General features: G+C 41.7%; 1 protein-coding gene across 1 annotated transcript; it reads left to right on the top strand.

Moving 5' to 3' along the window:
• The first annotated feature begins 105 nt into the window (after positions 1–105).
• LOC108161217 (GTPase-activating protein CdGAPr-like) lies at positions 106–23,882 on the top strand. Its single transcript, XM_033392863.1, has 7 exons — positions 106–820; positions 16,287–16,699; positions 16,765–18,038; positions 18,101–19,741; positions 19,809–20,109; positions 20,162–22,200; positions 22,269–23,882. Exons 2-7 carry the CDS (start codon positions 16,319–16,321, stop codon positions 22,345–22,347), a joined length of 5,715 nt encoding a protein of 1,904 aa, XP_033248754.1. The 5' UTR covers positions 106–820; positions 16,287–16,318; the 3' UTR covers positions 22,348–23,882.
• The last annotated feature ends 181 nt before the right edge of the window (positions 23,883–24,063 follow it).

Raw genomic sequence — 24,063 nt, 5'->3', positions numbered from 1 at the left:
CGTTTTTTTATCGGTATATTTACGGTATATTTTAAAAGTCTGACGCTGTCTCGGTATATTTCTGAGTGACGGACGGTATATTCCATTGATAACTCCGCGGTCACACCGGGCCTCACATTTGTTGTCTTGTCGCGTTGCCGTTCGCAAACGGCGATCCGTTAAAGTCTTTTTGCTTCTTGCTCTTTGCCAGTCAAAGCCCTGATAAAATGTTGTAATATTACTCTTGTTACACGACCAGTGTTTCATTCGACATAGCGAGAGGTGTGTAAAATTGTTCACTTTGCCCCCCGCCCCTGCGTAAGAGTGTCAAGCTGAAAAAGAAAGAGATATGCTGAAAAGCTGAAGAAGAAGAGGAAAGAAAAGTATCTCTTCTCTATTTAAAAATGTGTGTCAGTGTATTGTGCGGCGGCAGCAGAAAAAAAAGAGCATAAGCAGCAGCAGCAACAACAAGATATAATAAATAATAGCTCTAGCACCGTTTTGGCGACGACGTCTTCCCAAAGGGAGACCCCTGAAGAGGTCTTTTAATTGTGGCATTGTTTCCAGTATTTTTTCCCATCATCCAATTTCCAAGACGCGTTTTGTGCCAAATAACAGCAAATTATTCCCCGCTTTTTGACGGGATGATAGTGAAGTGTGTGTGAAAGAGTGTGTGGTGTGTGTGTCGGGAAAGGGCAAGTTAAAGTGTGTGCGTGTGGAAGGAGAGGACTACCTCCGCTGCTGTCATCATCCATCCTGTATCTCCATTTCTCACCCATTGTTTAAGTGTGTTGTTTCGTTTCCCACGCATTATGCTCGCGCTTTGCTATTGGAATAGTTGGTATGTATGAAAATTTTCAGCGAAATTACTGTATTTAACTGTATTAAAGAGGGTAATTACATTTAATACAATTTAGAGCCATATATACCATCTTACGGCGCCGTTTTGTCGAATTCAAAGCATTATCAGGCACTCATATACTTATGATTACGCTTTATGCATGAGTGTCTGTGTATGAGCGTTTTTCACACTAGATTTTTGTCACCCTGCTTCTGCCTGCCGCCGCTCTCCTCTTACATACGCGCACACACACACACACACCTGAGACAACTCCACCATATGCCTTGCGCCTAACTGTCCGCCGTGCCGTCTATCTGTCTTCTCTGTCTGTCTGTCATTCCACCCCATTTGCAGTGTATCTCTCTTACTCGCTGTGTGTTCAAGTATTTGTGTGTGTGTTTGTTTGCGTCTGCCGCCGCTTTTACGTGTTGTTGTTTTTGGTCAACAGAAAAAAAAGGAAATTTATTTTCTTGTTTTTAATGTTTAGGTGTGGTCGTGCTTTACACACATGTAACATGTACAAATGTATGTGTATTACATGGATCCCCACGGATTCAAGCGGAAGCAGGCATAAAAAAAGTTTTGTGGTTGACATTGAACTCTCCATCTGTTTCTCTCTCGCTCGCCCTCTCTGTTGGAGGATATCCTCCTACCTCCCTCTCTCTCTCTCTCTCTCTCTCTCTCTCTCTCTTAGGGGATTTCTTTCCCTCTCGCCTTCTCGGTGAATATCCTTCTCCTTCCCTATTTCTCTTGCAGATGTGTCTTCTCCCTCCCTATCCTCGTACTGTACCTCCTTTCATTCCCTCTCTTCCTCTCTCTGTTTTCTTTCCCACTTCTTTCGCTAATGCCCCATACCCTCTTTCCACCCCTCTCTGCTGACTGACTTTGCCGTTACTTTCCAAAAAAAGCCGCTCCTGGCCGGGCCTTTCATTTTTTTCGCTCGCTTTTCGGCCACATTTACTTTTTCCTTATACCCTTTTTGGCACCGCAAAGAGTTTCGGTGAATGGAGGCAATTGGATAATGATTGGGAAAAGATCCTAAAGATCAGTACAATTAGTACAGATCTATCTGCACTTATCGATAGATCTTATGCTTCTTTATGTAGGGGATTCTATTAAATATATCTTATTCCTATAGCACCTGTCCATCAACCCCCAAGACTATCATATCTGAAGATTTCTTTGCTATGCATCCTATGAGAGCATTTTCACTTCGCGTTGACTCATTTTTCTATGGCGGTGCGGGAATGTGCGGGGCCAAGCTTTCTCGTTTATTATTACGATGTCTGATATTCGTACATAAGTGCATACATACTACATATATATACATACTCGTACATATGTACATGTACATCATGCGAAGAGTACATATGTATAAGCCATACTGTTATTATTATGTGGCTCACGTCTTTGGGAAAAAGATTCGCGCTGCGACTGCGCACGATTATGGCACATTTCATAGCCCGTGTTGCCCCCCGCCCGCGCTCTGCTGCCTCTGTGGGGCTCTGCTCCAACGATGACGAGAGCAAAGTTGACTACTGCCTGTTGCAGAAAAAACGTGTCAAGTTGGCCAGATATATCTACTACCATCCTCCATATATACTACACATCATTCATATATGGCAGTCGCTGTGCAAGAGCATAACCAGAGAGAGAGAGAGAGAGAAGAGTGAGACGAGTGCCGGAGAGCCGCCTGTCTGAGAGCTTCTGAGCTTCGATTAATTTCGTTGCGCCTCGGTAGCTGTGCACTCAACTCAAACATCCGCTCTGCAGCGCCGCTGCAGGCTACCAGAGCGTTTACCTCGTCGCAGCGGGGACCTAACCTTATTACACATTATACTACATTTACCCACTGCCCACATCTGCCACACTGCCCCCCGTGTGTGCCCCCCATGCCACTGCTCCATCGTCAGGCATCGTATAACATCGTATCTCCCAATATCACAATACCAGAAACCCCTTTCTCTAGGGTTACATTTGCATGGCTTGGCAGGGAGCATCTGGTTTGGTTTTTTGGAAGCGGCCTTGCTCTACACTAGACAGCAGGGGTTGCACTACACACTAGACTGCAGCCAGGGGGTTGAAATGTGAGTCCACATTCCAGTTTTAGGATAACCGGAACCCCTAATCATATGCAGGGCTTGTATTCCATTGGTAAATGATCTTATTGGAATGTAAAAATGGCGGGAAATATTCAGGAAATACTTAAACAATAGGAGAAAATGGTAGGACAATGGGAATTCCATATGAAACGAGTTTATGTCACTTTAATGTTACTTTTCTGACTGTAAAATGGATCCGATTTGCATGATTTGTTGGTTCTCCGATAGACAATAGCTTAATTTATATTTGCGACCAAACAGAGCACCCATATCAAGATCCAATCGTATTACAGGTACGACAATCCAATGATCTTACGATATTATAATATTTTCTAAGTTCAAAAAAAGTACTTTTGCATATCATTTAGATGTAATTATAATGTTTTTTTTTGCAGAATGTCTGTTGCACACTTAATTATTGCTCCCAACTTTTGTTGTCCAGTGTCTGACCCCTCCTCATGACTTAACAAAAACACCACCCAACAAAAGCAACAAAGAAATGGCAAAAAATAAACAGCAACAAAAAAACTGCTGCTTTCCCCTCTACTCTTTTTCTCTGCCTTTCGTTGCTCTGTCGTTTCCCTCCTTTTATTTCTCTCACTCTCTCTCTCTGTCTCTGATATGTTTCTATCTCGTTTCGCCTGTTGTCTCTTATGACTGCTTACACCTGTTTTTTCCGTAGGCGAATCGGAATCCCAGGCTGACGCCGACGCCGCCGCCGCCGTCGTCTCATGTTCGCATTTAGTTTTTGTTATTTTTTTGCTTACTTGAAAATGTTACAACAAAAAATTCTTTATAAATTCGCTCCATATTTGGCTACTGACGCGCCCCCCAGTACCAGTGGGTTTTTGTTTTTTGGAGCTGGGGGAGGGGAGGACGCACCGCATGCCAAGCCCACACAACACTTTAAGAATTTTTTGGCTTCGGCTTTGCCTTTGACTGGGACTCTAATTTGTTGTACCCTTCCCCAAAGAGAGGCTCTTATGACGAGATGTTTCCAGGGAAGAGACGAAAAAGGAAAGGGTTTGCACATAATCTATAGATTCTTGATCATTAGGAACAAAACCAACAACGAATAGATTTGGGAACAATTTGGAATGGAATTTATAGGAAGATTTTGTTATAAATAGAATTTCCGCAAAGAAAACTTCATTGTTTATTGAATTGTTTGTTGAGGAAAGCTAAGTTTGATTTATCTTCAAGGTATCCCTACCTTCAACCATCCATTGATATCCCTGTTCTAAAGATATTCCCTTCAAGAGTATCCTGAAGTTTAAAAGGTTTTTTCAAAGTTCTTCCAAAATTGTCTCAATATATCGCATGCCAAATAATTACAGCACTCACGGGAATCTATACCACAAGACATACCCTTAAAGGGTATCCCTAGCTTCGGTTATCAATGATAGGCCCTCTTCCCTTCTGGGCTCCCTGGTTTCTGTTGGGGGTTTTCGTTTCATATACGCATATCAAATAATTGAGCTCAATTGATTTCAATTAAAACTGACAACTGGGCTGATGATTTCGTTGTGGTTGCTGTTGTTGTTGTTCCGATGGTCGTTAGTGCCAACTCATATGAAACAAAAACCATCAAAATGCCCCTCAAATGTTGGATTCGATGTATGTACTACTGTCTGTCTGTGTGGGGCTCGGTGCTCTTCGTGTTTCGTGCTTGATGGACTGCATCGAATGGGGAATGCACTGATGGGATTGTACCTCATTCCTCATTGGAAATTATATAAAAAGAAAAAGGGTAAAGAGGAAAATTACATGCATCAAAAGAGAATAGATTCATCCGAAGGGAAATTATTCAATGGGAATTCATGGAAATTCTCTAAAAAAAGGGATTACTTTTGAGTAAAAAGATTCATAAATCCTTGAAAACCTAAACGATTTCTATCTCTCTTCCAAAAATTCTTGTTTTGTTTTCCTAAACCGGAATCCCATTTTTGGCAATGTTTGCCTTATTTTTAATCCGATTGTTATTTAAAACTGTTAGATCGCATAGACGACTGTTTATAGAGTGTTGCAGCCCCTATATCTAGATAATTTGTATTGTTATTGATTTGCGGGGGCCATCTACGGGGAGAGTCGTCTACAGTACCATATAAGGAAACACCTTCTTATAATTTAAGAGATCTACATACGAGATATCATACAGACATCAAACACCGACTCGGTGTATACCTCTTGAATAATAATTGCATGAAATGATAGTTCTTATTATTCTACATTCCATTCAAATCGGGGAGATGATTCATGAGGTAAATTATACACGTGTTTCGATGATTAAAACAGCAAAAAAAAAAAAGAACATTCCGTATTGTGTGTCACACATTAATGAGTCATGGAAAAACAGGGGAAAACAAATATCGGTTTCACTTTCATTCTTATCTCTGAAAATAGATAAAATCGAGATATGCTAAAAAAAAAGTACCCAGGATTTTTCAGGGATTTCAGAAGGTACTTTTACATTTTATGGCTGCTCTGGAGAGTACTTTTATTTCTATGGATTGCATAGAACACTCCTCATTCTCTTCATTGGATATCATATCAGAGGGTATTTTTTCCACCCTACATTTTCGTTCTATGGCTTCCAGGATGAACTTTTATTCTACATTCTTTGAAGTTTCCCATTTATAGGGATTTTCCTATAGGTTTTCTATAGCATATTCCTTTTTATATAAAAGAGAATCCCATCCAGCAAACTGAATGCTTTGATGATCACAAAAGTCTCTTATCAGTCACTCATGAGGTTCATTAATCTAAGATCAACATTTAAATATAACACATATATGTATCAAAGAATCGAATTGTTTGATATTGTGTTCAGTATACTTCTAGATTAATGGATCAAATTGTGTGCTTTATACAGTAAACTTATGACTCGTTTAATCAGAAATAATTACAGTAAAAGAAAATTAAATTTGTAATCATTTATAAGCCAAAATCATCGTATAAAACTTGCCTCCCTTTGAACGTTTTTGGGTATTTTCTCTGATTAAAAACTTGATCGATAAACCCACCTAATTAGTAGTTTATCTCTTGAATCAGTGAAAAGTGAAATCTCTTACTTTTGAATCGTGTGATCGGACTTGATCAATGCCCTATTTATAGAGAAAATAAACCATAGGAATTCCTGTCGCTCTGTCAACTATTTAGCTGCTACCTCTGCTGATGCTTCTTTTGTTGTATTAATAGATATGCTAAAGATAGAGAATCGAAATACCAAATTCCTATGCACAGGATAATCTAAAGGCATAGATTGTAGATCGATAGATAGATAGATCATGCCGCCACAAAGTTTTAAGAGCAACAATTCTGAATGAATTTTAAGAGAAACTGACAATAAAATAGATAGAGAATTGTTAATAGAATAGACTTGGTAGAGATTTGCATGAGTTAATTCTTTTAAATTCTTATAATTATAATAAATGTTTTATTTATTGTTAATTATTATAAATTTATGATTCTTACTGCCCGTTTGATACACAGATAAACCTTAGAGAACAATTCTAGAGAGTCGTAAACATTTTAGAACAAAAATTCTCCAAAAGAAATAAAAGAAGAGTAAAATAAAAGAAATAATAATAATGATATAATAAAATAAAAATAATAATATAAAAATAATAATATAAAAATAATAATATAAAAATAATAATATAAAAATAATAATATAAAAATAATAATATAAAAATAATAATATAAAAATAATAATATAAAAATAATAATATAAAAATAATAATATAAAAATAATAATATAAAAATATTAAAAATAATAAAATATAATATTAATAAAATAAAATAAAAATTATAATAAAATAAAAAAAGAAATAAAAATAATAAAATAACAATAATAAAATAACAATAATAAAATATAATACATATAAATACCGCTTTGCCATAGATGAAAATCATTCTCACCATCTATTAAGAAATCTCATAGAGCCCCACAATTATTGCAGATCCCACAATACTCTGAAAAACAAGCAATAAAAGCTTTCTTATAAAATTAAAGATACAATACTTGTTTATCGCATTGTTTAGTGTATTTTATTTGTTTATGGAACTCTCATTCGACGCTTGTGCCAATTGCCCTCGATCGTTGCTCGTTATTGTTATTGTTTCATATTGAAATTCAACACTTTATTTCAGCAATTTATATGCACGAGGCACTCATATTCCGTTCGCCGTCTGCCGTCTGCTGCCAGCTTCTCGTAGAGAAATGAATAATAATTAAATTAAATTGTTTAAACGGCCGGCTTCTGTCTGTGGTCTCCGTCTCTATGGTTTGTGTATCTTAGCTTCTGACGTTTGTTTCTAAATATTTTTGTCGCTGTTTCGGTGCCTCCCTCCAGCCGGCCAGCAGCTGCTTCGCATATTTGTTGGAATGTGAATTTTTATTGTAAAACTTTTCTACACTTTTTTTTTTGCTTTCGATTTTTTCTATCTTGTTGTGTTGTTATTTTTATAAATATTTGGCATGTGCGCTGGCGCTACGAAATATCTAAATTTTTAGTTATGCCGCCTGTGTCCACTCCGTGTTTTCTATATTTTTACTCGCAAAAAATCAAACTTTCACTTCCATTAAAAAATATATACGAACTTTTGTTGGGTCTATGTAGCTGGGTCTGTATCTATATCTGTGTGTGCGTATTTGTATCTATGCATCTGTCCATGTATCTATGTGTGCGTTTATGGTGTACCTGTTTTGTCGTCAACGTTAAAATGACATTAGGAGGCTAGGTTTTATGGTTGGTCTCATTGAGAGGCAGTGGCGGAGATCTTTATGGATAAGGGGACAGAGGCAAGGGGTATCTATCTCTATAGAGCAGGGCTGTTGAGGCAGGGGCCATTACCCCAGAGGAAGCGAAATTCTGCAACAAAATGTCAAAGTAGAAAATATACATCCAAACGATTTCGCTTTTCTTTTCTTATTTTTTTTCTTGTTAATATTTGTTTTCTATTTATTTTCTCTCATTTTTCCCCTTTTACCGGCTGAACTTTTTCCTATTTTTTCTTCTTGCGTAAATCCCCTTACAAATGTCTCTTGATGAGTTTTTTCTATGAAGATACTCGTTATGTTGAAAGTTTAAAGCATTTTTAACATACTGCCATACATATTACATTACAAGGTATAACTGGCTATGGCTAATAAAAATGTTTTGTAATAGGTAGCTATAATAATTTGAGTATTAAAGAGAGAACCCACCAATATCAAAGAATTATATACAATATAAACTACACATAACGTTTTTTTTTCTGGATATATATCCAGATTACAACTTGAGAATCTTGTCACATGATAGGCACATATTTCATCTGGTTCTACAGGTCTGTAAAGCAAAGAGATAACTGAACTTACAACGAAATATATATAATCTAATATCAAGGTCTTATCTGCAAGATCTATTGCCCCTCTGTTAAATCACTTAATCATGATTGAACCATAACTAACTTTAAATACCTCCCTTTGCCGTGGTTAGGGCATACAAATTTCATTCATCCGCCAAAGGTTTTCTCCCTCTTTCATAAGCTTTTTCTATGGGGCAGGTACCTGCTTTATAGGTGCACATATACTCTCGTGCGATTGTTCAGGTCCGGTGGTGGCTGGGGTACGTGTGTGCAGAATTGTGTGAACGGAAGTTCGAAAAGCTCCAACAATCAAGAGACGTCCGCCGTGGGGTCTGCCCCGTCCATGGGAGTCGTGTGTCCGCTGGTTAGAAATAATGAAATCGACTAGAGCTGCTTGGGCCAACAGCGGACTCCAAGAGGAGGCCAAGAGCAGAGGCGTTGACTAATATGCCAGTTACGACTAATTGCATTTGTTGCTCTCTTTTTAGCCCCCACCACGGGGTCCGGGGTCCCAATACTTTTCATTGTGAGTCATTCAGAAGAGGTTTCTAGGTTTTAGGGTGGGGTATCGATTGGTCTGCTCAGATACTCAGATTAATTGGATAAACTAAGGGAACAATCATTGAATAGGTATTCAACAAGGGAATATCTAAAGAAAACGACTACTAAGTGTTTGGAAATTGGAATTGGAAGTACAGTGCTAGTCTACACTAAAATACTTATCCAATCGAGATGATTTTTGGTATTTAAGAAGATTATAGCTTTATATGTTATCATATCAAATCAGAGCTTTCTATCTTCTGAAATGTGACAGCTACACCTATTTCCATACATACATATGTAATACTTATCCGATAAAGCTGATTTTTGTTATTTATTTAGATAATATCTCTATGTATAATCACACCAAAACTAAGCTTTATCGCTTGCAAATTGTAGGCACCACAACTTCTCTGGAGATTTCTGTTGAGCTTAAAAAAATATGTAAAACGATTTTTTTTGGTTGGGAATCCCCAGTATTCTGTGTCCAGTAAAAGATAGATTTAGAAATTACTGGAATGCTGCTATCTGACTGTCACATATATTTTCTATACCCTTCGTACTCCACAAAACCCTGCAAACAATACATATATAGTAGGTATTGTAATCGTATCGAATGTAAGCAAATCTCCCTTATGATGAGTCAACCGAAGCGTTGGGCAGATCAGATTACCATCGAACAGTGGCACTCCGCACTCCAACAGAAGCTCTGTGGCATGTGGCACTGGGACAGTGGCACCCAAAAGTGCAAGTGCCACAGAGATCTGTCTGTCTGCCTGTCGGCAGTCGATTGTGGGGCGTAGATTAATACGGCGACGATGCTGTTCAACAGATTAACGACAACAGCAAACAGTCATAGAGCCATGGAGCTGCAATTTGTTCCATGATTTTCGTCTCGTTGGGGGAGAAGGGGCGGCGAGGCGACAGATCGCATAGTTTATAGGATCGGCATAAATTGGTCCCGTCGTTTAATCACTTCTGATGCTCAGCCATTAGTCATTTTGTTATTCTGTTTGCCTTCATTAGAGTCTCTCCAGTCTCTCTCTAGACTATATCGTATATCATTTTACATTCATCTAAAATTTAATGTGAATCATCTGTGGCCACAATCGAGTGTTTAAGAGTTTCATCTAATGACCAGAAATGGTTCTAACACGATGCTGAATAAGAAAGGGAAGAAACGGTAGCTCTCCTAGGACATTGTTTACATTTTAAATAGAAAGAAAAAAACATTTAAACCAATCGATTTGCTCCGCGAGTGGGCATTTTAACAAGTGTTAAAAGTTTTTTCACTTACATTTTGACATTAATAGGAAAATATTTTATTGCAGGGCAAGCCGCAGACGACAAAGAACCAAAAATAAATAAATAAATTTCATATTTAAATGAAATATTTGCTTAATTTGATTATTCTAATATATGCTAAGAGGATGTAATTTTCAGGTCTTATATTTTCGCTGAAAATCTATTCACTGTGGTGGAGAGTATTCTTTAGAAATGATCCAAAGCGTTTCTCTAGTTATGGGGCAGAAATGAGTTTAGCGACTCGAAAAATGAAAAACAATTATTTAAACAGAAGAAGCCACTAGAAATTCCTGATCGCGCCTTGACATGATTATTATTTAATGTATATTAAGTATATATTTATCCATAATTATAAGTAAACGCAGGAGCTGGTATCGGGGTCTAAGAGTTCTCTAAGAGTGCTCTCCTTCTTTATTGTTTCTTTCTGTGATACATTGTGACATTTGATGTAGCTTGCTTTTACTGAGAGCTGGACAGGAGAAGTCTCCTCCTCTTTTCCACGTCTCTACAGCTATGGCAGAAATCCTTGGAGAGAGCACCCAGTTCCCAGACCTTTTAATAGATTTATATTTAAAATCAAATTTAATATTTTACTATTATTTATTGTATTTATTATTATTTATTATATTTATTATTTTTTATATTTATTATTATTTTTTTATTTATTTATTATATTTATTATTATTTATATTTATAAATCACTATTTTTATCATTTAATTTGCATTTTTTAATTGTATTTTAAAAATTATTATTATTATTTAACTTAAATAGTGTGGGTTTTCTTTTTGCCATGCCATTTTCTCTGACTAATAAATCTTAATTTTCCAAGTAATTTTTCTCAATTAATCCCCATTATCTGGTCACTTTTTTTTGTTTGGTTTTATACCAGATATTTCATTGATTTAACCTACATTGTAATGGTCGCTTGCATGCCTTAACATATCATCTAATTAATACTAGCTCAAAGCAGAAGACTGTGGCTCTACATGCAGGATGTAGGATGCCTGTCTTGAAAATAAATGCTCTCATAATTAAACTGGAAATGTGTGAGCTGCAGAAAGCCTAAAGAGATCTATTTAATTGCCCCTCGGCGTATCCGTCTCATTCAGATGCACATCATTCGGGCAGCAGCCTCTTTATGGGGCACTTGCCGTTTGAGTGAGTGAATGACTGAATGAATGTCACGAGTGACTGACTGGCTGACTAACTAACTGGTAAACAGATAGACAAACAGGCGGACACTCAGAGTCGAACGCTAGCTTTAAGCACACATTATGCATGCATTTTGCCGTAGTCGTAAGTCTTTTATGGTCGGCATCATTCACTGCAATTGTTTGCTCTAGAAAATGCTCTCTGGTTCTCGGCTTCTGCCGAGTGAACGAGTGACCCACTTTAAGCCATAAATTAGCACAAACAGCAACAACAACAACAACAACAACAACAATCAGCTTTTATGCCACTTCATGTGGCATGTTGTTCCTCCTCTCTCTCTCTCTCTCTCTCTCTCTCTCTCTAGAATCTAGTTAGACTGCACTCCTCCTCCTCTCACGCACCAACAATTCCAGTCTTGCTTTTCTTTATAGATCATTGTCAAATGAAATTCAGCTTTCAGTTTCTCCATCGAATTGGGTCAGAATACAGCGACGGGATGGGATGGAGATGGAGGAGGCAGCAGCAAAGTAGAGCTAAAAAAACAGAAAAAAAACACAGTCATTAAAAAACCATTAACTATTGTCCAATATTAAGTTATTTCATAGTATTAGATGAGTCTCTCGATTGAAATGTTTTACCCCCCGAAACAAACTGTTGGACATGGGATCTAACTGTTGGACATGGACAGTGTTTAATTGATTGGAGAAAGTGAGGCTCTCCGGTCTCGGTCACGGTCTCTCCGCAGCAAAATGAACCAAAAAACGTAGCTTCGAGGCTGGGAAAATGTCTTCATTGCAATCGGGCAATCAAGCAATCGAGAAAATTGAATATGCACAGCAGCTACAGCTAGCAGATAAAAAAACAACCAAACATCTCTCGATTTTGGCTTTTTGTTGTTTTTCTTCAGACAGACTCTTATGTGAACAAGTGTGATTATATGATTTTTGAGGCATAACTTTTGTGAGAGATGAAAATACGTGTATTTCCAAACAACTTTGATGCAATCAATTGTTACATTGTGTTTTTTTTGGCCACCTAAACACTTGATTTTCAAGATTAATTTATTGTTTGAGCATGGAAACATGTTTTCTTTCAGCAAAAACAACTACAGGAGACCTATTGATTGGGAAATCTGAGGGGATCTGTTCCTTAGGTCCAAAGGACGTTAATTCGATGTTCAAATTTCACATAGGCGAATGGACACGAATGCGGGGGAAAATCATATCGTAGAAGAAAGAAACCCATAACCGCTGATCATCGATCAGTAACCCAGAAACCACACTGAAAGTTGCCTGCAACCTCCAAAATTTATTTTTGAATTTTGGCAAATTCCAATTACATTTTCCTTGAAAAATTCAAAATAAACTTAATCTTACTTTAAAAAAATATGAATTTAGGGAACCCACAATTCGTGGAGAAGAGATTTCTATAAATAAATCCAGGCCTGGAATTATATGCAATTTTTGAAATATCGGTGGATTTTTTCTTGCATTTTGGCCTGTTACTTTTTTGTTGTCGCTGGCAATATTTTCTTCTCTTTAATGGAATTAAATTCATTCAAATAATGATAATATCACTGAAAATACAAAAAAAAAAAAAAAATAACTTTATCAATTAACCAATAAATTGTCCAAAAATTATTCTGAATGTTTTCTTCGGAAAAGAGAGCGAGCCATCACGTCCCGAGATCTCTATCCTTTCGACCTGCTACATTCTAGGAAACCGAAATCGAATTCGAAATATGATAAGAACCTGCCTATAAATTGGGGTTTTCGCTAGCAAGCAAATATTAGCTGACTTCCAAACACCGAAAATACCAGCAATGGCTGGCTCTACATTCCGTTTAAGGTAATCCTCCAAGTGAAATCTTATAATTTCTTCGGAAGACTAAATTCCCTCGTTCGAGTCTTCTCATGTCCTTCTTTGGAAGAAAATCAATTCACGGCCACTGCTCGTCAAATGCTGGACAATTACAATGATCCAACGGTGGATATTGAAACCAAGGAAGGATCTCTCGAGACGTTGGCTCAACAAAAATTAAAACAAGCAAAAGAGCTCTGACATCTTGGTAGATGGTGTACCGATGCAGGGAGGAATGAGACACAGAAGACCTAAAAACGTCCTCGGCCCTCGGTAGAGCGTCCGAAAATTGAAGTTAACTTTCCAGAGAGAATCGAAATAAACATTGGTTCATCTTCTGGCGCAGGGGGTCATCATCAGATGGCTATTTTGGCCTTATTTCATATCTATGTTTACAGGTCCAAGATCTTTTCAGAGTCCCTCTTCTAAGAAATCAACAAGTTATATTAGCTCTCAAATTGACATTATTTTATTTTGTATTTAAGTGGAAAGTATTTTCACATTTTTAATGGAAACAATTGACATTATGAAACCCATTTGTAAATATTTGCTTAGTTCTTTTTATTCCATCACTTAATATGTGTGGTATGGTGGTCCCCCTGGGAAATTAACAAAGAAATAAAATCATATTCTATTCTTTAGAGATTTCCCAACGCCAGAGAACAATAGAAAATCTTTGGAAACTCATTGGAATAACATTCTGTTATATTATCGCACACTCATTCATTCTTTGATTCATTCATTTGTTGGATAACGGATTACGAGCGCCATTTCGATGGATAGATCTTTTGTTTTTCCTCACAGGTCGTTGACGTCTGATATTTGCAGGGTATGAGGAGGGTATATTTCATTTGTGTATGCTTATGACAGATGACAATATATTCATGATCTATTCGATATAGACCTTGTACATCTCTTCTTTTGGATCTTGGAGCATATAATACTTATAGTTACAGATTCTGATCAATTATTCATTTTATTTTGAATATAGCTTCTTATTTTTTTATTATCAATCTTTAAACTAGAGAACGGTTCTTATTTGCAAGATTCGTATACACCTAAACATCATAAATTATTATAATAAAATCAAAATTAAAGGGTATACTTTTGTTAATAAGAACTTTTCCTAAGAACTCTTCTCATATGACTATTTTCCACTCATAATGGAAGAGGTTTAAGTATAGCTTTTGATACGAGTCAAATGAAATCATATTTCATATATTTTTGTTACAGTTACAGATACCCATTAATAGGGTATCGCCTTGTCGAATGGGACTATTTCGATTGCCTCTGGTTGTATTTTTTTTGTCCATGTGTGTGTATATTTTTCCCTGGTAGGTCGTTGCCGTTTGTTTAAATCCGATTTTATATGCACACTTATTGATTATTTTTTTGTCATTTATTTTCTTTACTCTTCTCGTTTTTCGTTGGTTTTTCTTTTATATTTTGTTTTGTTTTTCGTTTCTTTATGTGGCTGCATTTTGAGACCGTTAGCGTTAACATTTGCTTTAATGGTTTTGTTGCGCTTTGGGGAGCTGCTGCTGCATTTGATGAACGGCCCCCAGAGCATGGTCTCTCCCCCTCTCTCTCTCTCTCTCTCTCTCTTTGGGGAGATGCAGCTCTTCCTATCGCCTCTCCTATGAGAGTTGAAAAACCCGTTTATCCGTCCCGCTCTATGATTTTGTTGGCTGCAAAAGTTGGTGTCTCGTCTGTCGCGTCTGCCACATCCCGTGGCCCGTTGGGGCTCTGTCTCTGTTTCTGCTGCCAGCTCCCCCTGTTCACCCCACTCTCCTACATCCCAGCCGTCTGTCTGTCTTTCTGTTTAATTTATGAAAGTTTAAATGCTCCAAAGCCTGGCGGCGATTGCATTTCGTGTTGCCTGTAAATCAGAACTACCGCTAGGCATCCCCCCCTACGTACAACATCATCATCAACAACACCAGCAACAACATCATGATGATCATCTAAAACGAGAAAGGAAAAAGTCTTCTCTGTGAGTGCCACAGATGCTGATACCCTGACAGGAAGCATCTTTGGTTCTTAAGAATATATTTTGAATATATTTCAAATTCAAAGTCTAAATGTGGCTATACTCCAATGTGGAACCCAATCTGGAATCTATATAGTTACTCTTACTATTCTGTACTGCTGTTATGCCCGTCTGGAACCGAAGAAAGAGTCATCATCGGTTGTCCTGCTGCTGCTGCGTTCGTTTCGCATTCGATAAACAATCCCCCATTCCCCAACTGGCTTGAACTTAATAAATATTTATTGTATATACTTATAGAAAGAGATACGATACGATACGATGCGATATATGCGAGTGCCACAGCCATATATCCATGCCACAAAGGATATCTGAGCCAGTGACCTTATTCTTTTATTTGGAACAGCAGCAGAGAACCACAGAGAGTTCCATTTCACAGACAGAGACACTGAGGGAGAGAGTGGGTCTCACAGGAGGAGAGAGTGGAGTGGAAGCCCGCTCGCTAGCCCCCCAAAAAGTAGAACATATTGGAACGGGCAGCCTGCCAGACAGACACCGACCGGGGCTTGGTTCCTTTCCATTGGGTCGCGGCTCTGGGTTGGGGTTTGGGCTTGGGTTAATTGATAAAAGAAACAGATCGTGCGTGCCATTAGAAAGTAAACGCGATTTTGGGCTGAACACAGAAATGAGGCCTAAACGAGCATTGAATGCTTAAACGATGCCTCGGGGAAGTACGAGTGTACTTTCCTTCAGCTTTGTGCTTTCTGTGGGAGCTTACTGGGGATAATCAGAGACTGAGAAACGGCTTAAAGTAATTACTGTTTCCATGCTGGGTCTCTCATGGGTTTCTTACATTTTGCTAGCGCTATGCTCTTTAGAACTCTTATTATTTCATCGAAATTCCCACAGACATGGCCATATACTTTGTCAACACACTGTACAGTGTGCACCGTATATGCAAATGGAATCGAAAGGCAACCTGAGAGGCAGAATAGTAATTGAAGGCCCCCCATTGTTGGGGGATTTTAATGGGAAATCACCCACTGGCGAAATCAGTGGCATTTGAAGGCTCACAGATCTGTGAAAATTTCTAGAGAATAATATATAAGCTACATACAGTCACAAATATCACTAATATTTCTATTATTTTTGGATTTATTTTTACAGATGTTGCTGACTGTTTGAGAGCCGAAGCGATCATGTCCGAGAAGGTGAGCGCGTCCTTGGCATCGCAATTGCATTCGCATGCATTGGCCACAACCGACGGAAGTGGCGCCGCTGCCGGCTGCCACCATCCCACCACAAAGGTGCTGCAGTTCGAAATGGATGCCCCGGCGGCGGCAATCAGCGCGCAGTTGAATTTCAAAATAATGCCAGCGGACAGTCTGCCCGGCTTGAGCTACCAGGAGATGTTTGCTTCCATGAACACATCACAAATCTCCAATGCCTCCACCGAGGCATCCTCCAGCTGCAGTCCACAATTGGGTCTGGGACTGGGTCTGGGATTGGGTGTGCCAATGGGGCCCCCGCCACCAAAGCCCAGTCGCCAGCATATGGCTGTGCAGCCATTGACCACATCCGTAAGTGTTTCCTTGAGTTTTCCATCGGGACTCAGACTGATTTATGTTTTGATTTGTCTGCCTAGAAATCCTGTCGCTTTCCCAAGCTGGAGGAGTGCGCACATTTCCACTACGAGCGCGTACAACTGGGACCCCTCTCTGTCCAGCTGTTGGATGACAAGTCCGAGCACATGGGCAGCAGCATAGCCTCCCAGTCGATTGGCGGGGATCTGCCGCACAGCTCGCTGAGGAGCTTCTCCCCCGAGAGCTGTTGGTTCATCATTCGTGTGTGTCCGCAGCGCTGCGAGCCCTTTCTGATCAAAAGATCCTTTGAGAATATGCAACTGCTCGACGAAATGCTGCATCGCTGTGTGTACGATCGAAAGATCAGTGGCCTGAGGAACATGGCAGAGCTGGCCGAAGAGCTGCCGAGCGAAACGGATGTGGAGTATGCGGTGGGCAAGTACTTGGAGCGCTTCTCGAAGATTGCCTCTGATTCCCTGACCTGCGGCACCATCCTGACGTGGCTGCAGCTGGACAACAAGGGGCGACGCCTGCCCCTGGCCGATGGCGAGACGCAGCGAACAATCAACACCCCGGCGGTGGGGGCAGCCTACGGCGTGAGGCGCTATCAGGCCCAGGCCCCAGACGAAATAAACATCGAAGTGGGGGACATGATCTCAGTGATCGACATGCCCAGTCCCGCCGAATCGATTTGGTGGCGCGGCAAGAAGTCCCATCTGCAAAAGTCCCTCTACGAGGTGGGCTTCTTTCCGCAGTCGTGCGTGGCCACCATTGGCGACAAGGTGCCGAGGAATTTCCCCATGCCAGCGCCCCTAGTGGGCCATCTGGATGCCTCACCCACGAAGCCAGTGCTGCGGAAACATGGCAAGCTGATAGCCTTCTTTCGATCCTTTATCCTGTCGCGTCCGTCGCGGCGACGGCTCAAACAGAGCGGCATTTACCGCGAACGGGTGTTCAACTGCGATTTGTCGGAACATTTGCTAAACAGCGGCCAGGATATACCCATGGTCCTGCGATCCTGTGCGGAGTTTATAGAGAATTATGGTGTCATCGATGGCATCTATCGACTCTCTGGCATCACCTCGAATATCCAGCGTTTGAGACGCGCCTTTGACGAGGAACGAGTCCCGGATCTAGGCAATCCGGAGATGAAACAGGACATCCATGCCGTCAGTTCGTTGCTAAAAATGTACTTCCGTGAGCTGCCAAATCCTCTGTGCACCTACCAGCTTTACGACAATTTCGTGGAGGCCATACAGGTGAAGGCCGACGAGGCGGATGAGCGTCTGAGGCTGATGAAGGAGACGGTATTGAAGCTGCCGCCGCCACACTACAGGTAGGAATCGGAGGAGTGCCAGGAGATCTTCCATAAATAATAACTATTTCTCCCTCGCGTAGAACCCTCAAATATCTGGCTGAGCATTTGTACAAGGTCTCGCAGCATCACGAACGCACTGGCATGACGGACAAGAATCTGGCCATTGTTTGGGCCCCCAATTTGTTGCGTTCCCCTGCCCTCGAGTCTGGTGGGGTGGCCGCCCTTCGAGGCGTTGGTGTCCAGGCCGTGGTCACCGAGTACCTGATCCGGAATTGCCATAACATATTCGATGCTCTGGAGGATCAGCGTCACAGTGTGCTGCCAGTGGCAGTGGCACTGAATCCTAGCGAGAGAGGAGAGCTCCGTTTGGAGTCCCTCACCGACTGCGAGAGCCTGCTGGTGGAACAACGCGAACAGGATCAATCTTTGGGTATGGTAGAGCGCCCCAAGAGCCTGAGCACGGGAGGAGCCAAGCTCATCAGCCTGGAGGAGGCCCAAGAGCGACACTCACGCATCGAGGGGGGAGATCTGAAGCATTCGCTGCCGATTAGCATGCTGGCAAGCAGCTGCAGCAGCACCACCAATGCCGCTGCTGCTGCTGGGAACGCAGCCACCAATATAGGATCTTACATCGAGGTGGGGGGAGGTCCCTCCAGTCTCCCCGACAAATACCACACAGTGCTGTCGGCGCCACGCAGCTGGCAGAAGCGTAAACCAGACAAAACGCCCTCATGGAAGTCGATTTTTACGCGCAGTCAGCGTCAGGGCAATGTCGATCCCAGCCACAAGATCACCATTGAAGCGGGTGGAGGAAAATTGGATCCTGTGTCCTCGCGCGTTAGCTTTGTCCAGGCCTCCCATGCGCATGCCAGCAAGGAGCTCTCGAAGCACGACAAGCCCAAATCCATAGAGCTGCTGGAGACGACACACGAACGAGAGCCCAAGCCCATGGAGCTGTGCATACGCTCCAATTCCATTGACAGCCTGCGGACGGTGGGTCATTCGCGCAGCGTCTCCCATGACTCGTACTTTGATCTGCTGCAGTCCCCCCAGCGGGGACACGTGACCACCTGCCCCTCGAGGGAGCTCTCAGAGCTGGGGCTCAATTTCGATCGCGAGGAGCCGGAGATGCGCATCTTTTCGGAGAGCGAATCGCTGGTCAGTTCCCCGCGTGTGGGCAAAGAGAACGTGCCCCCGGCCTCGGGCTGCGCCACGCGCAGGATAATGCGCGCCCGCCCCGAGGAGTTCTCCAGTCAGACGAACAGCGTGAATCCCAGTCCCAAGAAGCAGCCGCGTCTCAATCTATTGTCTCCCTCGTCGGCCAGAGCCCTGCCTCTTCCATTGCCAGCCACTGCCGTGGCGGCAGCGGCTCAACCGCAGCACCATTGCGGCCACGAGCCAGCGGGTGCGGAGAACTGCTGCAAGCGCTACAAACTGGAGGATCAGCTCTGCGATATACAGTTTATTGATTGCGGCACGCCCGAGCATGCGCCGACGGTGCAGCAACAGTTTGCCAGCGTGGAAGTGCATCCGCCACCGAAGCCCGCTAGGTCGCATGTGCCAGGACCCACATCTCCTGCCTCGGCGCGGTATAGCTATCCCTCAGTGCAGTTGGGGGCCAAGCGAAAGGAGCAGCAGGCGGCCAAGGAGAGATTTAGCTACCAGGGGACGTTCATGCAGCAAGGGGGGAAGCCAGAGCAGACCCCACGTGCCGCAGTGCAGTGAGTAGATCATGGAACAAAAGAAGGGCTTCTGTATCAACTGTGATTCCTCTGTAATCTCTTTCAGCAATAACACGGTACCAATGCGCACCAAACCCCGAGTGGAACTGCCGCCAGATGCCACCGATTCGCAGGGAAAGCTTTCGGTGGCCACACCCACAACGCCACAAAGGAGTCCACGATACAGCCTGCTGCTGTGCGACACGGAGGAGAGCTCTGAGAACAGTTCGGCTGTGACCACACCCCAATACGATATGGAGCCACTGATGCGAACCTCAGCCATGTCGGGCATCTCTGGGGTATCCTCCAACATGCAGCAGCAGCTGCTGATGGGAGGCGGTAGCTCTCATGAGAGTCTGGGACAGCATGTAAGTGAATGAAACAATACTTCTTTCCATACTCTAACGATCTGTGTTTCAGTTTAACAATCACCAAGACCTGGAACAGCGTGATATGAATGCCCTGAAACGAGAGTTGTCTTTAGATTTGCAAGCAGTGCAGCCACGCCTGCCGCAGCCTGCGAATCGTGCGGCCACATTGCCCGTGAAGGAACAACTGCAGGCAGCTGCAGCCGCTGCCTCGCCCAACAATTCGAATTTCACGGACAACACTAGTCAGTCGGTAACGCCCAGCGAATACGGCTACCAGCACTTGCAGCGGCATCTCAGCATGCACTCGCTGCTGGCCACAGACGAGAGCTCCCCGGTGTACGAGGACTTTGAGCAGACGCCCAGCAATGGACTGCACAAACTGGTGGCAGCCACAAGTCCCATTAAGTCAACCATAAGCATCACCTACAAGTCCCCGGAGAAGGAGAAGCCCCAGCAGAAGCTGCTGGAAACCAACTTTGACGAGAATATCGTGTACGAACAGGTGAAGCTCTTCCGCAATTCGGTGACGGAAGTCAATCAGATGATGCTGAGAGACCAGGAAACGCGGCCCGCCTGTCTGAAGCAGATCGAGGAGGAGGAGCACGATGTGTGTGCCAGCAAGGCGGAAGAGATGACAGAGCAATTGCTGCAATTGGAAAAGGAGCAGCTGCAGCAGCAACAGCAACAGCTCTTGGAGCATCAGGAACTGACCGAAGAGGATGAGCAGGAATCCCAATTGCTCTACGAAAACATTGAGCTACGAAAACCGAAAACAGTCTACGAAAATCTACGTGGCGAGGAAATGAAACTCATTTTAGAGGCAGACCTCAAACCAAACGTCAACAGTGATCGAATCGAATTGGATAGTCTCGACAGTTTGCCCGACAACATGGAACAGGAGCACGAGCTGCCAACAGAACTCCATCTGGCACCAATGCCAGCCATGCCAGTCAGCAAATCGCCATCTTTCAGTGTCAAGGAGTTGGCCAATAAATTCGAGAGTTCACCCGTGGAGCAGCTGCCCAGCTTTGACTTTTCGGTGCGCGGCGGCTCCATGAAGAAGCCAAATGAGTTGAGTGTGCCTCTGTCCATGCCCAAGGCCATGCCCGCACCTGTCCCACTAAAGAAACTGAACAACGCACAGAAGATCACGCGTTCGCTGGACGAGAATGCCTTTGTGCGTGAGTTTGGGGGCAAACAGTTGCAGGATCTGTCGCTGAACAAGTTGCCAGAGCTGCCAGAAATGAACAATCGCCGCAAGAGCTTCGATTTTACGCGTCCCAAGACTTTGAATCCCCCAAAGAGGCTGCCGGGGATGAGCATCACCGAGGAGATCTGTCAGAAGCGCGGCAGCGGCGGCGGCGAACCCGAACCGATTGCCATCACTCCCACCACAGAGAATCGCATTTCCCTCATACAGAATAATGTACCCAAAGATCAGCCAGCATCAGCTACGCCGTTTCCCCCACCGGTTGGACGAAAGAGTGTGGTCGCGGGAGTGATTCTCGATCGCGAGCGCATTGAGAAGATCAAGGAGGAGCGACGCCAGCAGTTGACACAGAAGTACCATGGCGACACATTGAAGTCGCGATCCAAAACGGAACTCAACTCAACGGACGACAGTAATTTCCCCGCCACGGAGTCGTTGCGCATTAAATCCAAGTCACGCGGTGATATGCACTCACTGCAAAAGGACATGGACATGAATCTAAAGCAACTGGCCCGTGTACCGGGCGGTGGCTCTGAGAGCACACTACATACAGTGCCCAGCGATTATGTAGGGCAAGGAAATGGACAGCAGGGACAACAGCAGCAGCGTGTGCGTAGCATTTCCGATGAGAAGAATCAAAATTGTGATACCAATAGTGGTGGTGGAGTTGCAGGTGGTGTTGGCACAACGCTGCTGAGTGTAAAAACCGCTGCCCAGAAATACGGCAACCAGAAGGCAGCTCCATCATCGTCAGCATCGATAGCATCGTCGTCGTCATCGTCGTCTGGGCTGGTGCGTGGCCCACCGCCGCAGCCCCTGCCACGTGAGCGCATGCCACAAAGGAATTCGTTGGCAGCCGAGAGCAATGCGAGCGCCAAGTGAGTGTTAAATGGAGATATCCCATTGATCTTTATGACTTAATATGCACCATATATCCCTCTTGCAGCAACAGAGAAAAGATCTCACCACAATTCTCAATACGCGATGTGACAGCGATGTTCGAATCTCGTTCACAAAACCAATAGAATTTAAGGAAAGAACAAAACTTACCAACTAAATTGCATCGAAATAATGAGACAGACGGCTATACCCCTTCTGCTATATATATAATCACATTTAATAATGGATTCGGCAGCGAATTATATATGCTATATATCTTATTTAGTTTTCTAAAACATGTACTTTTAAGCATTGGAAATTCTCTCTTATATCTGGCGCGAGCGGCAACCCCAAAGACATTTTCAGCTACATACTATAAAATGCCGCCTGAGGATTCGGATCTGGATAGCAAGAATAATATATAATGATAATGACAACGCCTTGCGCCCTGAAATCTTATGCAAAATTCAATTTTGTTTTGGAGAAAGAAGAGCATGAAGATGGAAGAGAGAAAGTTGAACTAAAAGACCATCCTATACCCCCCAAGTAGATGCAAATTGTTAATGCATTTTATACCCCCCTAAAGGTGTTACGTTTCATTGAAAAAGTTAATTAAATTTCGGTTTTTATTTGTATTTTTGTGATTTTTTTGTTTGTTTCTCGAATGTTTTCTGTAATTCTAATTTTTCTTGTGACGCGTAAGAGCTTTCTGTAAGCATTTTGCAAGCAACTTTGAGCGAGTTGTATTTATGTTAATTATTATACGATTATTAATTTATACATACAATATATTTTTAAAAACAATAAACTCGATTGCATTGTCCCCACTTCGATCCATAAATACACTTTGTAAATACTCGTTCTTTGGCTTTGCTTTTCACTTGAATGTTGCTATAAGTGGATAAAAACTATAACACAAAACTAGAGATATATCTACAGTACAAGTTGAAAAGTCTGTGTACGCGACTTGATTGAGGTCTGATAGGGGTTTTTCCAAGATAATTAAACACAAAAAATACTCTACTAATATAAGTCCTAATGATGTAGTAACACTAATTAACACACTTAATGGTTGTCTACATGAACAAAAGAAACATTTACTGGTAACAGTTCGCTATGAAATGAAAAGCTGGAAATATAATAGATTTTTCACCTAGAAATGCTGTACAAAATATTTGCTTTTTCTTTTAATGAATTAATAATTTGATTGTACGATTGAAATCTAATTCCAGTCTGTTTTGAGATTCCTAGTTGTACTACAAAAGCAGTGTAGTGTTGTTCATCAATTGCTGAATATAGTTGAAAAAGCATATATGTATTTCTTAGAGATATGTAAAGATTATCCTTTATTTTTTACTTTTTTTAGTTATAAATTATTTCTACACTAGAATTCGTAATAAAATCTTTTCTGAGATTCCCAATTGTACTACCAAAAAAGTGCACATGTTTTCAAGTTTTTCGAAACTTGCTGAATATATTTTTTAATGGATTTAAGAATATAAAGATTCATTCATTTAAAGTCTTATTTTGCTCCGCCCTGTAAGTTTGAGCCTAAAGTTGTATGAGACCCAATGGAAATCTATCTTGTTGTTGAGCGCGTACACAGTATTGGATTAGAATAAACCCCTTAATCCTATCTTTGACCAATCAAAAATGTTTTCAAATCAAACATAAACTAAAACGAGAGCTAACAGTAAAAGACAAACTAACTAAAGGAATTTTAATGTGTGGCTAGTGCTTAGATTTGACTACTAGATAAAATTCATATATATTCGTGTATTCAAAGGCGGAAAAGCAGATAAAAATCAAATAAAACAAGTAATTGCATTTTCAATTGACTCCAAAAGCTGCTGCCAAATTGT

This window comes from Drosophila miranda, chromosome 4, assembly GCF_003369915.1.
Source record: "Drosophila miranda strain MSH22 chromosome 4, D.miranda_PacBio2.1, whole genome shotgun sequence".
NCBI classification, from domain to species: domain Eukaryota; kingdom Metazoa; phylum Arthropoda; class Insecta; order Diptera; family Drosophilidae; genus Drosophila; species Drosophila miranda.
Note: the sequence above shows the minus strand (reverse complement) of the source record. Positions and strands in the feature narration are given on the sequence as shown.